Here is a 14,756-nt window from a genome sequence, read left to right on the forward strand (position 1 = left end):
GAATGGAAATCAAATAGAATCATGAGATGTTCGCAGCTCTACCATAGAAAAAAAGCATACATAATGATTAATGACACAATTACACATGATTGTAAACCTCTGTTTTGCCACATTACAAAATGTTTGACAGTAACTTTGCCTATTTGAACCCAATTTGACACCTTAGGCCTAACCTTCAATCTAGTAACATTTACACAGCCGGTCATTGGCAAAGGTACTTTTACTGTTTGTATCTTCCGTTCTGATCATTTAATAAAATATTATGCTAAAAGTGGCTTACTTTAAAATGTAATTGCTCATCCATTAGCAGCGACCTAATATTTAATAATTTCATTCTGACGTCTTTTGCTTGTGGTCTGATATAACTAATAAATATATTCTAAACTATCCTAAAAATAAAAAATAAACATTCTGACGTTAACCTTCTGCTAAGCATAAACTATGTAAGTATTAGGCGGATAAGCGTCGCCGAGCAGAGGTGCAATGTTTGGACATAATTCAAGCTCAAATATGAGATACGTTTATATCAAAGCTTAGAGTTATAGACTTTAAGATGTATAGCTCTCATGTTAGCTTATCTAGCTTCAAGCCAGGGACTAAACCTTGTTCACCCGGGGGCGTTATTTGGCTCCCGAGCTACCCTTGGGAGCCAAATAACAGTTTAACCCAGAGCCGATGCCGTTAGGCGATAATACACTTACTGTTTCTGGACCAGCTCCTCTGCGGTTGGTGGCCCCTGTTGCTGCTGGAATGACTTCAGAGACTCAAAGGCCTTCATCAGTTTCTCCATGGTGGCCATTTTATCAATCAACAGTAAGCAACTAGCTTTGCTAGCTAATATTTACTATGTCAGCTAACAAGCTAGCACAGTGGGAACAAACGGAGAGCAAGCGGTGCGTAGTGCGACGAGAGTGCTAACACTGCTCGTGACAACTACCCCGCCTCTCCGCCTTCTGTTCGTGCTATATAGCGCTTATATTTTCCCAATGGTGTTCCAAAACTGACAAAATTATGGTTTATAGTGAGCCATATTTGCTGCAACGCTGCGTTGCACGGACAAATCTAACAAGGAAGTGGCATATGGAAGAACTTGACAGAAGAAGCAGGGAGGCAAAGTCTGCGGCCAATAAGACTGGACTTTTATGTTGAATGACTTGTGAACGAACCAATGAGTGGCCGCGTTTTTTTTTCTTTTGTTGTTATTGTATTCAGTCACGAGACCACTGAAAGGCAGATTGCAAGAACAGTATGTGGCCAATACTGTGGCGGCTTTTACCTGCGCGTAGAGATAAAACTTGGAAGGTTTAGGGTTTGCAATTACTTTAATGAGAAAAACACACTCAAGGAAAAATATTTGTTTGACTTTCACCTTTACTAGGCCTGGCTGATGCTCATTCTATCACCTGAAACAGTGGGCGGGGGAGACAATGAATGGGTAAAACACACCAATTCAAATCTGAAACAGATGTCTTAATAGGTTGAAGTGCTTTTGGTAGATAAACTAGAAGTGATTGTTTATATCATGTTTGATCATCAGACAACATCCAATCATGTCAGTGGTGACAGTTAACAGTAGGAAATGTGGAAATTCTGGTTCACTGATGTAGTGTTTTACATGAAGGCTTAGGACCTTTCAAGCATCCATGACTTTCATTTTGGTATCTTGATGTGCCGTCATTCTCATTCTGGTTTTCCATAAACTGATACCCCTACCATGCATACATTAATTGGCTTTGTTTCCATTGCAATAACGTGTTGATTCTATAGCCTATTTCTGTTCCCTGAAAGCATTTGTTTAGCATGGGTTTAATAGCATTGTTTTCCTTTTTTTTTCCTTAATTATTTTCTTCCATCTTTTACCATGTATTAACGAACAATACTTGACACAAATAAGACAAGAAAAGTATTTTTTATATAAATGGCAGTGTATTATTTTATAATTACAAATGTCAGATATGGTACAACAACCAGTGATACAACTTGTACAAGAATTAACAATGACTGCAGTGGTTGAACGACATGACTGTACAGTTACTAAAAAAGAAGAAAAATCAATAAGTCCCAGGTCCTGTTTGAATACAAACAATGCATGTCATATCTCCCTTCCTTAACAAATCTCTTTCGGACATATACAGAAAGAGCAGTGTCAAACCCAGAAGGAGCTCCTGGCATTTAATTGTGGTAATCCAAAAACTAGACTCAAATGACATCAAGAAACTAAGGATCTCAATCTCTTAACGCTGCTGCTGAGCACCATCCTAGATTTATTAGCAGGGAAGACTCATCACCGCCTTAGGAGAAGGCAAAAGAGAAGAAATGCTCGTCATGTATTCAAACAGGGCCAACTCAACTGGTCACCTTGTCATTTCTAAAGTTGTCTTCAGATACCAGTGAGATATGTTGGCACAAGAAGGTCATCATTTACATATACAAGGAGCCTGAAGTATTACAAACCAATACATGCTTGAGTAATAAAACATATGTATTTTTTTAAAACAGGCATTACAATGCACTTAGTGCGGACATTCAAAACTGTTGAGCTGTTTAAGTTCCTTTATGATAGGAATTTCTTTGAGGATGGACGGAATGGTAAAGAGGCTAAAAAAGGCGGGATGTCAGAACTTAACTTGGTAATTGGCACATACAGAACAATAAAAGGCTGTCAGTCTTTCTTCAGTTTTTTCCCCACTAAAAATAAGAATTTACTCAATGTAGCTTTTGGTATCATTGGCAAAAAAAGTTAAAGACACTTCCTATAGTCATTGTCAAAACACACAATAGTGCAATGAAATTAACAGAATCACTTTACTGCAACATGAATGGCATAAGAGTAAAGTTCAAACAACGACTGAGGCATGATTGGCAAACACAGTTTAGTTTCCCTGTGAGAGTGACCGAGTGTGTGTTAGAGTTTAGTTACAGGTTAGAAATACAAAATTTACAAGGTTTTTGAGGCTAAAGAGCTAAAAGGCTAAAATCTACATAGGCAAAAGAAACAGAAAAACAAGATGTGCCTGAGAGCAACAAAAACAGACAAGACTCGAACTCAAGTGACGACAAGCCAGCAACAGCTTAATGCACGCATTCAGTTCCTGATTTTGATAATGGAATGTGCAACTGGGGACAACATTTCGAGAAAAAACCAACTCTCCAAATTATTCCAAGAGATGGGATATTTATGCGTACCATCTAATATGAGAGCAGTCTTGAATAGTTTGAAATTCAACTCTGTGACATTCAAGTCCTGTCATGAATATGAACTATTGTATTTATGTACTTCAATGCACTACATTGAATAAAAGCTGTATTTGCATACAGTCTAATACATACAGACACAGACACACACCCACACGCAGGTAACATGTCCAGATTGGGTATTCACAGCATTAAAACAGATGGTTGTGATTAAACAGCAACAGCCCTAAAATCAAAGCTCAAAATAAAACTGGCTAAAAATGCTTCCATAATGTCACTGGTAACAAATACAAAAAAGTTAACATTTAACAAACTTATTAGAACAGTGTGGGTAATGTACAGAAAAAAGGTATTTGTTCGTATATTGTTTACTTGAAGAAAACAAAAAAGAGACAGAAGTGCTCTGCAAGTGGTTGACTGTTCCTGTACACAGCTGATGGTAACTATATAAGGAAAGTCTTTAAACAGGATTCACTTGTCTACACCAGACAAAATCAACTGCCTAAGGTCCTCACTGGGAGAGAAGAACATAAAGGGTTTCACTGGAGTAGTTATGATTGCAGAAATGTTATTTGGATCTGGAAAAAAACACAGCTGAAGCAGCAGTTTCTGAGTAAAGATTATGTAGCATGATGCGTCTAAGAGGCAACATGCTATTTATGATAAGCAGGCACAAAGGCCAAAGCAGGCTGCATCTTGACTTAGCCCCGAGGTTACTAGCTGCTAACAGCTTCATTAATGTAAGTTAGTTTTATGCAACCATAATTTGCTATCTAGATGAAGCCCTTGTCAGCTGTAGGTCAGTTAAGTAATACAGTGTCTTCTTCAACATATTTCTCTATGTTCCATCTCATTCTCCAGTCAACTGTCCTAAACTTTCTTGTATTAAGCATATATGGGTAGAAAATTAAAGGGATATTTTAAGAAATAGAGTTCACCCTGCCTTGCTGGAAAAAGGTTTAACTTCGCTGGACATGTTAGAAAAAAGCCACTAATTTAAAGAAGCAAAAAAGGATTAGGAATAAAGATGAATCAATCAAAAATGATTTTCTTTTGGCCAGGGTGAATAATGTCACATACTTCAATTTTAACAATTCCTAAAGGCAACACTTTCTAACATCAGCTGAAGACGTATTTAGAGAGACTTAGGAATTATAATTACTGGGCCCCTACTATAAGAGAAGGAAGCCTATTACTGGATCTATTTCTTTTGTATCTTACAAGATTTGTATTGTTGCACATGCTAACATTGAGATGATCAGAAGTAAATCCAAACCAACTCTGCAAAATCGAATTTTGAACTAGCATAAGAGGGCTGTTTACTAGATATGCATTTTAAGGTAGTATAATAGGACAACATTGCTTTGGAGAAAGACATGGAAAATCATTTCCAAACAGGGCTTGAACCCTGTTTGGAAATGATTTTCCACGTTTTCCACGAGAGAGTCGAGATCTCCAAAACATGTCCAAAGGCATAAATACAGCAATGTTAGAATGGATTTATTTCCCCTTTGTTTATTGATTTTTATGTGCGAGCTTCATTCAGAACCACCTGAGCAATGAGGGGTGTGGAGGCTGTGTGTGTGTGTGTGTGTGTGTGTGTGTGTGTGTGTGTGTGTGTGTGTGTGTGTGTGTGTGTGTGTGTGTGTGTGTGTGTGTGTGTGTGTGTGTGTGTGTGGTTTTCATTTACTAACAAGTTGTGTTGGCAAAAAATGACAAACCTACAGCACAGAAAAAAAGGCCTTATGCTACATTGAGAAATAAAAAAAAAACATGTCACTGTGCTTCTTCAAAAAAGTCCCAGATACACCTCAATACTCATTCTAAAAGGAAAGAAAAAAAAGTAATGTAAGCATTCAAGTGGTACTTTTATGGCTTTTTGTACAATACAACCTTTAGTGAAAATATACATCTAGACATAAATTCAAGTACAAATGTACAAAATCTTTAAACTCATACTTTTTTTCTTTAATTATAATACACTTTTAATACAGCTCATAAATACAGGTCAACATTCACTGAGTTCCTAAGATTCCCGCTCGGTTGGAGTTTGTAGCTAAGTTCAGCGGTGAGGGGGAGGAGGAGGCAGGTGAAAGGAGTGGTTTAAAGTCGAGAGGGCTCTTCAATCTCATCGTCGCTGTAACTGCTCTTAAAGCATACCTGGGAAGAACCAAAAGTGGGGATATATCACTATCATGAGAAACATTTCATACTAAATCATCTCTTGTTTTGAAGATGATACCAGATTCTGATGATACTTCAGGTTTGCATCATTACGTTTTTTGTAGTGTCCAAGGTGGAAAATAACACTCAATAAACCCAACTGTTAGGTAGTGGGATGCCAGCAATGCTACTAGGACAAGGCAACAGACAATAATGTAGTAATGGACATTTTATAAAAAAACTAAAAAAAAAACTGGAACTACGGTGTAGAGTTCAATTACTACCCCAACTTCTTAATAGTACGTCCAGTTTCAGTGAAAGAGAACTCCGACAATCTTGACTTTCTGTTGTGATTGAAATTATTGTTATTCCTAATTCTGTTAATGGAGATTTAAACATTGGATCCAAAACAAAATGTACAGGTGAAAGATGGTTTAAATGATCTGCTAATTTAATAGTTCCTGCAAACAATACATTAAGGTAGAACCATTTTACCTTTGTGACACATATTACAATATAGTTTGTCAATCTTAAAGGCAATGTTTGATATAGTGAAAACCAAGTGAAGACACCTCATGTTAGTCTAAAGTTGGAAAGTAACAAATACAATGTTAGTCAAAATAAATGACTATACTTTTTTTTTTCAGTGCTGGAAAAAAGGGAAAAGAGAGGCCTTATTCTAACCCTCTTAAACCAGCATTACCTTAAACAAATGAGTTCAGAGGGATTCAGGGATTTGTGCAGGTCTGGAAAAGGCCTGGAAAAATGAAGAAAAGAAGGAAAGAAGGAAAAGAGGAAGTACCTTAGCCCCCACCCCCTCGGACAGTTGGCGGAGCACTAGCACTTGCCTCTCTTCTGAACAGGCGGTAGAAGAAGCCCCTCTTTGGTGGAGGATTGGGTCGATTCACGTCCAGGTCGGAGCAAAGCGTCCCGTCAGTCTCATAGACATTAATTTCTTTGAAGCACTCCATTTCAATCATCTACAGAGGAAAAGAGGGCAAGTTAGTTATCTTGACAACTTTCAATAAATAAATCGTTTTTGTATTCCTATGTCACCAGTGTTGTATTGCATTGTAACTGTATGTTGTGGGACTGACTGAATGATGACATCATCTCAGAGGTGTGAGTCTGCAGTACCTCATTCTGCCACGGGATGGAGACACTTCCTGTGACAAACTTGTGGTAGAAGTCGTCATCTGTGGGGTCAAGGTTCACGCCTTTGACAGTGGAGAACTGCTCGATGTCCAGGACGTCTTTACAGTACACGGCTCTAGGCTAGGAGAGAGATGGGTGGGTGGGGGGAATAAACCTTTAAATATATCTGACTGATTTTCTCTCGTCAGTCCCTCTCCCTCACTCAGCCTATTTATCACTAATCAGCTCCCACTAACTACTGAATACAATAATTATGTAATTAAAAAAAAAAAATTGTTTATGCTGCTTAGACTACTACATTAAAGGTCTCATATTATGCTCTTTTTGGGGTTCATACATTTTATGAGCCTATTAAAGTACCTTCATAGTCACAAATGTTCGATAAAAGTGTCTGTTCTTGTGTACTGCAGGCTTTCTCATCTGCCTGTGTTTCTAACACTCAGAATCCCACAAGAAGAGAGGAGAGAGAGAGAGAAAAAAAAGGGTTCCCACGTGTGCCAAGCCTGATGTGATTGGTCGGTCAATCTGCTATCTCATAATTGTTTAGTCTTTCACCTTTGTTCTCGGATATGTCCCGCCCCTTTTACCATATTGGGAATGCTACGGTCAGTCCGAGGGGAGCTTGTGCTTACTACAACAAGTCAATGGGCTTGGATCAGTGATGTCTTCGTCGTTTAATATCACTTTACAAATTTTCAACAAGGGGGGCTAGGAACATAGACATAATATACGTAGACGCCTCATAGACTGACGTTGCCCATTGGAGCTAACGTATAAGCGTGGCTGCCATCTTGGATGGGTCTCCAATATGCCCACCTGAATTTATTTCTTCTTCGGAAGGTTTATCACTAACTACTAAAATGATCATAAGTCCCCAAATTTTTTAACAGATTTTCTCACTTTGGTTTGTTACAAACAACAGTGATTAATTATAATGCAGGACACTGTCATACATTGAAAAATATGTGCTTTCATGCTAAAAAAGTTTGTATTATTCTCAAACAAAGATATGGTAGGCTATGGCATATTGATAAATGAATTAATTTGATATTTTAATAAAGAAAAAAGTTCGATTGTTTATTTGAATTTATTTCTTCCAGAAGACTCTACATTCTCGGGCCTTTGCATTTTGCGTCTCCTGTTCTAGACTCTCCACTTTAGCCATAGCTTCACTGAGTCTGGCCCGTTGACTGTAAATATTAGGCCTTTATACAATTAGGAGAATTTGGCAATACATAGGAGAGGTCCTCGTAGAAAAAAGAATGAAAGTATTTTTGGTGATGTTTAGGCTATATCATACCACTCACAGTTGTTTGGTGCATAGCAGTGCATACTGTATGTGCAGGCACACATTCTTAATTTGTTACCCATAATATCAATGCCAGTACCATGACTATGAGAAAGAGAGAAAAGGTGCATGTGTGTGAGAGAGTGTCAGTGAAAGAGGGTGTGTATGTGTTTATAATATAATAAATTGTATTTATAAGCGCCTTTCAGGAGACAAGGATACTGTACAACAATCCAGTATTCACCCGTGTATCTATTTATTCATAACATAAAGTGTTTATATGCGATATATATGTCTAAAGATGCTGTTGAACATGTTTCTAAGTAACATTAGTTCCGATGACATAATAGTATAAATGGTAAAATAACCCAAATTATTGTTCAATCTTACTTGTGAAAGGTGATCTCACATGATCTGTTATCAATACTGCACTGGTTATTGCAATTGTAAATTGCAGAAAATACCAGCATTGTGGCTTGCCCTCCATTATATCCTAGTGACTTGGTGCTAGCATAGAGTGAGGAGACCCATCCAATATGGCGGCGATGTTTGACGTGTTCCAGCATGTTATGAGGTGTCGACGTATACAGTATGGAGGAGGTAGGAAAAAAAATGTGTTTCCACAGACTTGGAATTGATGCACATTCATGTGCCTAATCATGCACAAGACATCTGAAAAATACACTAAAGAGCATATAAAAACAGAAAAAGCAGAATATGGGACCTTTCATAATTCTGTTAGAGCTATATTTTTATATAAATTACATTTATCCTAGCCTTTACTCTATATGATCACATATCCCATAATCCAAATCCTACAACTATGTCTGAAAGTGCAATGAATCCTCAGTTATGTCTCCCTTGTCAATTCGACATGCCACAGTGTCTTTAATTACATTGCACAAATATCTGTACATCATCCTTTTTAATCAATAAGTGGAAGATGTTTGTATTGTAATAATGTGGTATAAATATTGTTAAATCAATTCATATTTTATTCGTGTCAGTAGTTTTCTATTGCATATCACTTGATTGTCCCTGTCTTTAGCTTGGAGCTGCTCTATAAACTACATTTCCTCTAATGGAGGACCAAATAAAATATCTTGAGCATTACGGAAATGTTATGAATGTGTATAGTCCCTGTAAAATCATGTTCTACTAATTATTTATGGGAGATTTCCTTTATTTTTGACAATGATTGTTATAATTACATTGTGTGTGTGTGTGTGCGTGCGTGTGCGTGTGTGTGTGTGTGCGCGCGTGCTTACATCAGGACTGAAGGGAGGATCCAACATGTTAGCCTCCAGCCGTTTGAAGTTAATATTTCTGAAGATGGGGTGCTGTTTGACCTCTATGGCCCCTCGACCCTGACATCCCAGTCGCTCCTTGGGGTCCTTTGACAGGAGCTGACATGCATCAGGACGGAGAGTAAAGGGAAGGAGATATTTAAACACTCAAACTTTTCAAAGAAGAAAGTCAGGGATTAGTAGGAAGGGACATCATCCACAGCCATTAGCCCAAAAAAAATGCTGCCTCAATAAGAGCTTGTTAAAATAATAAACGAATAGTGGCGTAACCGTATAAAGTGGATGTTAACTTTTCTTCTTTTTTTTTTGATACCACTGGATACGCCCACTGACCATGTTGTCAACCGCAAGCTAATTGCATTCACAGCCAACTACCCTCTTCTTCTCCTGTCCTTGTGCAACCCCTTGCACTAATTTATGCAGGGGCTTAAAGCAGACACTCACCTTCTGCTCTTGACAACTCAGATCACTTGTCTATTTTGAGCCATCTCTCCCCCATTCCCCCCAGGAGTCTTTGAATCTACTGAACCCCGGGTCACAATGTTCCATGACGTCATACGTCCAGTCCCCTCCTGCTCAGAGGGTAGGCATGAAAACCACTCACCCAAACAGAGAACTTTCCATTAGTTGATCCAAAAATGTATGGTGTTACTTTTTTTTTTTAAAGCACCAGTTACGTTTTGGGCAGGGAAATAATATCAACTGAACATTCTTGCTTTTTAATTTCACTAATACATTTCAGATGTTTTTTTTTCTGAATGCTTACCCAGTGAATAGCAGAAATCAAAAGCTGCTTCATTTTTATCGAAAGGCTTCTCAAATTACTGATGGAATTAACTGTCTTAATATAAACAATCATGTACGATGCAAATGTAAAAACAAATTATAAGCTACATGCATATTCTGAAAAGACTACATAATTTAGAGGTTTGATAAGTGCTTTTTTTTTCACATTTGTCAAATGTCACATAAAATGGTCTTTAATTTCATTTGCATTGTCTCCTCCTTTTTCCCTCTCCTCCTCTGTCATGCTAATTTCTACCTCAAAGCCATCTGTCAGCTCCTTTTCTTCACTCTCACCTGTCTGCAAATGTGTTTGGACTCCTCTGAAAACTTGTCAGAGTACTCTTCCTGCTCTTCACGCACTCGTCTATCCACCTCCTCTCGCTTGACACGCTCTTTGCGTTTTCGGAATGGGGACTGGCCCTGTATCATCTCAAAGATCAGGCAGCCCAGCCCCCACCAGTCTGGGCTGAAGTTGTAGCTCTCGTTCTGGATCACCTCTGGAGCTAAGGCAGGGAATGTGAAGTGGGGAAAGAGAGTCAGTTCTACAATGTGTCACAAGTGACTAAGTTAAAGACGTTAATCAGAATGGTAAGAAAACTGAGATTTTGTAAAGGGATGGCAAAAATCTGTTCCTAGTTGATTTCTATTGGAATGAAACAGAAAAGGGAAGGAAAAAGATTTCAAAGATGTACAAATGTATACCCATGTATCCAACGGTGCCTACTCTCCCTCGTATCGTTTCTCCTTCAGGAATTTGAACAGCAAGGCCCAGGTCTGAAATTCGAATGTGTCCTGCACAGGAACCATAGATGAATGAGATCCCACAATTTAATCTGCTCAATTTTTACATCATTGAAAAAAAATGAAATGTTGTACTAAACATCCTGAGATGTCAAAGGTGGAGCTATAGTATCCTTACACAAGTCATGTTACAAAGGATCTTTAATAACTGAGTGAAGTTAAGTGTAAATATTGGGAGGAGGCATTTAAAAAAAGGGGTGTATCTAAAAGGAGACAGTGGGATGTGGAAAACTAGAGGACAAGTTACCAAGCAGTAAGCAGCATAACTTAATCAACCAAACCATATACAATGAATAACCTACTATTCTCTAATAATCAGGGTGCCCACATAGAAGACCAACTTGGCTCAAAATGAACTAAAGGAATAACACTTTGGAAACATACCACAGTCATCCAGAAGGATGTTTTCAGGTTTCAAATCCCTGTGAAGAAAGAAAATAGACAGTGTTCATTTTGAACTTTGTCTAGCACTTACATTTTTGGACAAGAATATAACAAAAAGTGGGTGTAATATTTGCGTTTTGATGGATTTTAATGAAGGTTTCTTTTCATTGTCTATTATAGGCAGTGTCAGTGATTTTCTACAATATTTCCTTTGAATTAAAAGGTGGCTCAATACGCACATTTTTATTTGCTCTATTTGTTTTCCTGCATTATATTGAACAGCTTTATTCTTATAAACAGTCTTACAATCAAAGCAAATTAAATACTATTTACCATTACTCAATTCAGTAATGTTTATTAAAACATTTGCCAAGCTTTTTTTAAATTAACCTGCCACATTGTTAGTTTACTTTATTTAAAGAGGCTTTTGATTTCTCAAACTGTTGGAAATGTGCCAAACAAAAAGTAAAATCTGAAAACTGGCACACTAATTAATGCCAAGAACAGGGACAATGGCAACTGTGAAGCTAATTGAAGTCTGAAACACACGCAAAAACCAAGGAAAGTCCATCTTTTTTAATATGGGGGTTCATATGTTCTGTAAGAACATCAGTGTTTATGTGGGCATTATTCTCACACTTCATTAAGTTTGACAGGTACATGACATCTTGGTGAAATCAGAACATCATTATTCCAGTGGCACTTCATTATTCAAGACTGTTCATTTGAGCTTTTGTTACACAACTGCTAACTCTCTAACGGAACACAGTACAAGTACTACTAAGTTCAGTGGTAAGACATTCAGTAAGTTGATGGTTGGTTTTATTTGTCTTTTATCTTTAAGGTTTGTAAATTTTATCAAGTTACCCAATAAAAAGAAGGATAAAATTGTAAGCACCAGAAGCCAGGATATCCTAAATAAACGTTTAGCAGATGGCTGTTCCATCATGAGTCCGGGTCTGTTGAAGATTTCTGCCTGTTAAAGGGGCGTTTTTTCTTGCCACGCTATGACGGATTAAGCTGGGCTCTTAATAACTACATAACTATAAGTAAGGTCTTTTACCTGCTTTTTGTAAACATAACAATGAGCATGGTCTTGTTACCTGCTCTTTTGTAATGTTAACAGACAAAAAGTAAGGTCCTCTACCTGCTTTTTGAAAAGTGTCTCAAGATAACATCTGTTATAAATGGACGCTATACAAATAAAGATTGAAATATGGTAAAGCTTGAAAATCTCAGATTCTACATATCCAAAGATGCATGAGGAAAGCATCTGTCATTGGACTTAAGCTTCCTGGTAGAAGCTCACCTCTTTCAAAGATCGCAACGACCAGTTTATTTTAGGCTTTCTGTCAAAAAAGGTAAATGTTCAAGCTAAGGTAATATGACTCAGTCCTTATTACATCATCAGGGTTATTTTCTTAAACTCTAAACATCCTTCAGAGCCACAAAAGAGAGCATACAATTGGTCCTAAGGGTTGAGAAAACATTCACTGAACTTCATGTTCAAAATCATTTTTCCATTTAAACTTCAGGACATTTAGTCAGCTGCAGGAAATTTCAGAAAATATAGTACATAATTAGTTTTCTGAGACAGAACGGCTCTGTAAAGTTTCAAAAAGCCTCCATGTTGAAGGCTGTCTTCATTTTTAGAAAGAAAAAAAAAAGTCAATTGTTTTAAATAGTTCAGATGCCCAACCTATAACATAAGCCTATAAAATCCTGCATGATATCTATTTTCCCCATGAACATGTGCCCAAACTGTGTCTGACCCCCATGTGACCTAACCTGTAGACTATCCTTTCACGGTGCAGGTCCTCAAGGCCACAGCAGATTTCAGCAGCGTAGAAGATGGCCCTCTGCTCGTCAAAGCCCGAATTGCCCATGTTATAGATGTGAAACTTTAGGTCACCGCCATTCATTATGGTCAATACCAGGCACAGTGCATCCTTGGTTTCATAGGCATAAGCTAGACTAACCTGGAGAGGGAGGCAAATTTGGGAGAGTGGTAACAGGGGAGGTGAGGGCAAAGTAGAAGAATTGGTGAAAGGGGGGAAGAGGAGGGAAAGTGAGAGGGGAGAGCAGTAGTAAGAGACAGGAAAGCAAGATTAACGTGATTGTCTTATTTGGTTCGTTTAAAGCCCCAAATTATCATCCATTATTCCAGAAGAATTTCTGGAATGTAAACAAAAAGTAACAAAGACAGATAGATCACAGATAAAAACCAGAAGCTTCTTTTCCACTCTGTGCTCAGTTGCCTAAAGTCCATCCCCACTTATCACCTCATCTATCTCTCTTTTCTTCCTTCATTCCTGGCGTCTCTTCTCTGTACTGCCTCCCGCCCCTCTGGGTCAATGACATGCAGGGTACAGTGTGTGTGCATGTGATGTTGTGTGCAAGCAGGAAGTAGCTGCCATCAAGAGGAATCCCATCTGCTCCAGACTGCATTGTCAGAAATGGACCATAAGGGAGGGAAAAAAACTATTTAACCCCAGGGAAAAGGGGCACACACATTCTCAACTCTTGCCTAACAAGTTTATTCTATTTTGTATTAATAATGTCAGATATTATATTTATGTTATTCATAAGCCTTTTGTAGGATGACCAAGTATTACCATAGAAGCATTCAGGCGTACTGTATGTACAGTATAATGTCCTGATAACAGCTGCTGCACATTTTTGCCTTTTAAACTTCATTTGTTATGATCTCTCAACAATTCAGAAAATGTATGTAGTTAGAGTCAAACACAATTGAAACAAAAATATTTTGGGAAATTATGAGACAGTAAAAATAAGAGCAATTATTTAAAGCAGCAGATTGAGGATGGGAGGACATTGCTTGCCTGTTTCTACAATCTACAAGTCAAAATGCCAAATGATCATTTCCCCATGCTGTTCTTTCGCGGCTTAAAACTCTTAACACAACCTTTAACCTATTCCTTCTGTTGTCACTGTAACGTTACTATTTTGGTTTGTTGTAGATCATTTAACAAAGAGTAATGTCTTTCACCTGTTAATTTTTAAAGAGTCTTGAGATAACATTTGTTTTGAATCGTTACAATACAAAAAGATTAACTGATTGATAGTCCTCAAGAAATTAATTACTGATTCCTTGTTCTTATTTACAATGTTGACATTGTTTTAGTTTTCTGTGACTTTCTTTTCGGTATTAGCCTTTAAACGCAGAGTAGGTAATTTAAGAAAATTAGCATGATTTTTTTTGAAGAATATAAGATCAAGGACCGTGACGTCGCCTGGCATGGCGGAGCCAGGTCCCCACCCTGGAGCCAGGCCTGGGGTTAGGCCCCACAGGAGAGCGCCTGGTGGTTGGATGTTGGAGTTTACCCAGGTGAATGAGAGGGTCGCGTCCCTACGCCTTCGGGTAGGGGACAGGTCTCTCACTGTCGTCTCGGCCTACGGACCAAACAGCAGTTCGGAGTACCCGGCCTTTTTGGAGTCCCTGGGAGGGCTGCTGGACAGTGCTCCGGCTGGGGACTCCATTGTTCTACTGGGTGACTTCAACGCTTACGTGGGCAACGACAGTGAGACTTGGAGGGGGGTGATTGGGATCCTGATCTGAACCAGAGCAGTGTTCTGTTATTGGACTTCTGTGACAGTCACAGTTTGTCCATAAAGAACACCGTTATGGACAAGGGTCTGTTGGGAATGTCTAGCAG

The 14,756-nt window shown here is 38.3% G+C and overlaps 2 protein-coding genes across 5 annotated transcripts in view; both read right to left on the reverse strand.

The window, feature by feature from the left end:
* Nucleotides 1-1,792, reverse strand: part of htt (huntingtin) — a 37,657-nt gene extending 35,865 nt beyond the window's left edge. For all 3 annotated transcript variants that reach the window (XM_079337813.1, XM_079337814.1, XM_079337812.1), the window contains exon 1: nucleotides 702-1,792. In XM_079337813.1, coding sequence (XP_079193939.1) covers nucleotides 702-799 — 98 coding nt within the window. In that variant the 5' untranslated portion in view covers nucleotides 800-1,792. The remainder of the gene's footprint in view (nucleotides 1-701) is intronic.
* A 98-nt stretch (nucleotides 1,793-1,890) lies between these two features.
* The window catches only part of grk4 (G protein-coupled receptor kinase 4), a 52,443-nt gene continuing 39,577 nt past the window's right edge, over nucleotides 1,891-14,756 (reverse strand). The window contains exons 9-16 of one of the 2 annotated variants that reach the window (XM_079337831.1): nucleotides 12,868-13,058; nucleotides 11,080-11,117; nucleotides 10,597-10,686; nucleotides 10,189-10,397; nucleotides 9,070-9,207; nucleotides 6,496-6,633; nucleotides 6,207-6,338; nucleotides 1,891-5,355 (exon numbers count right to left, since the gene is read on the reverse strand). In XM_079337831.1, the coding sequence (XP_079193957.1) occupies nucleotides 5,299-5,355; nucleotides 6,207-6,338; nucleotides 6,496-6,633; nucleotides 9,070-9,207; nucleotides 10,189-10,397; nucleotides 10,597-10,686; nucleotides 11,080-11,117; nucleotides 12,868-13,058 (993 nt within the window). In that variant the 3' untranslated portion in view covers nucleotides 1,891-5,298. Of the gene's footprint in view, nucleotides 5,356-6,160; nucleotides 6,339-6,495; nucleotides 6,634-9,069; nucleotides 9,208-10,188; nucleotides 10,398-10,596; nucleotides 10,687-11,079; nucleotides 11,118-12,867; nucleotides 13,059-14,756 lie in introns of both variants that reach the window. The other variant, XM_079337832.1, reaches the window with a different exon arrangement.

The sequence above is a fragment of the Symphodus melops genome (assembly GCF_947650265.1).
Source record: "Symphodus melops genome assembly, chromosome: 2".
NCBI classification, from domain to species: Eukaryota; Metazoa; Chordata; class Actinopteri; order Labriformes; family Labridae; genus Symphodus; species Symphodus melops.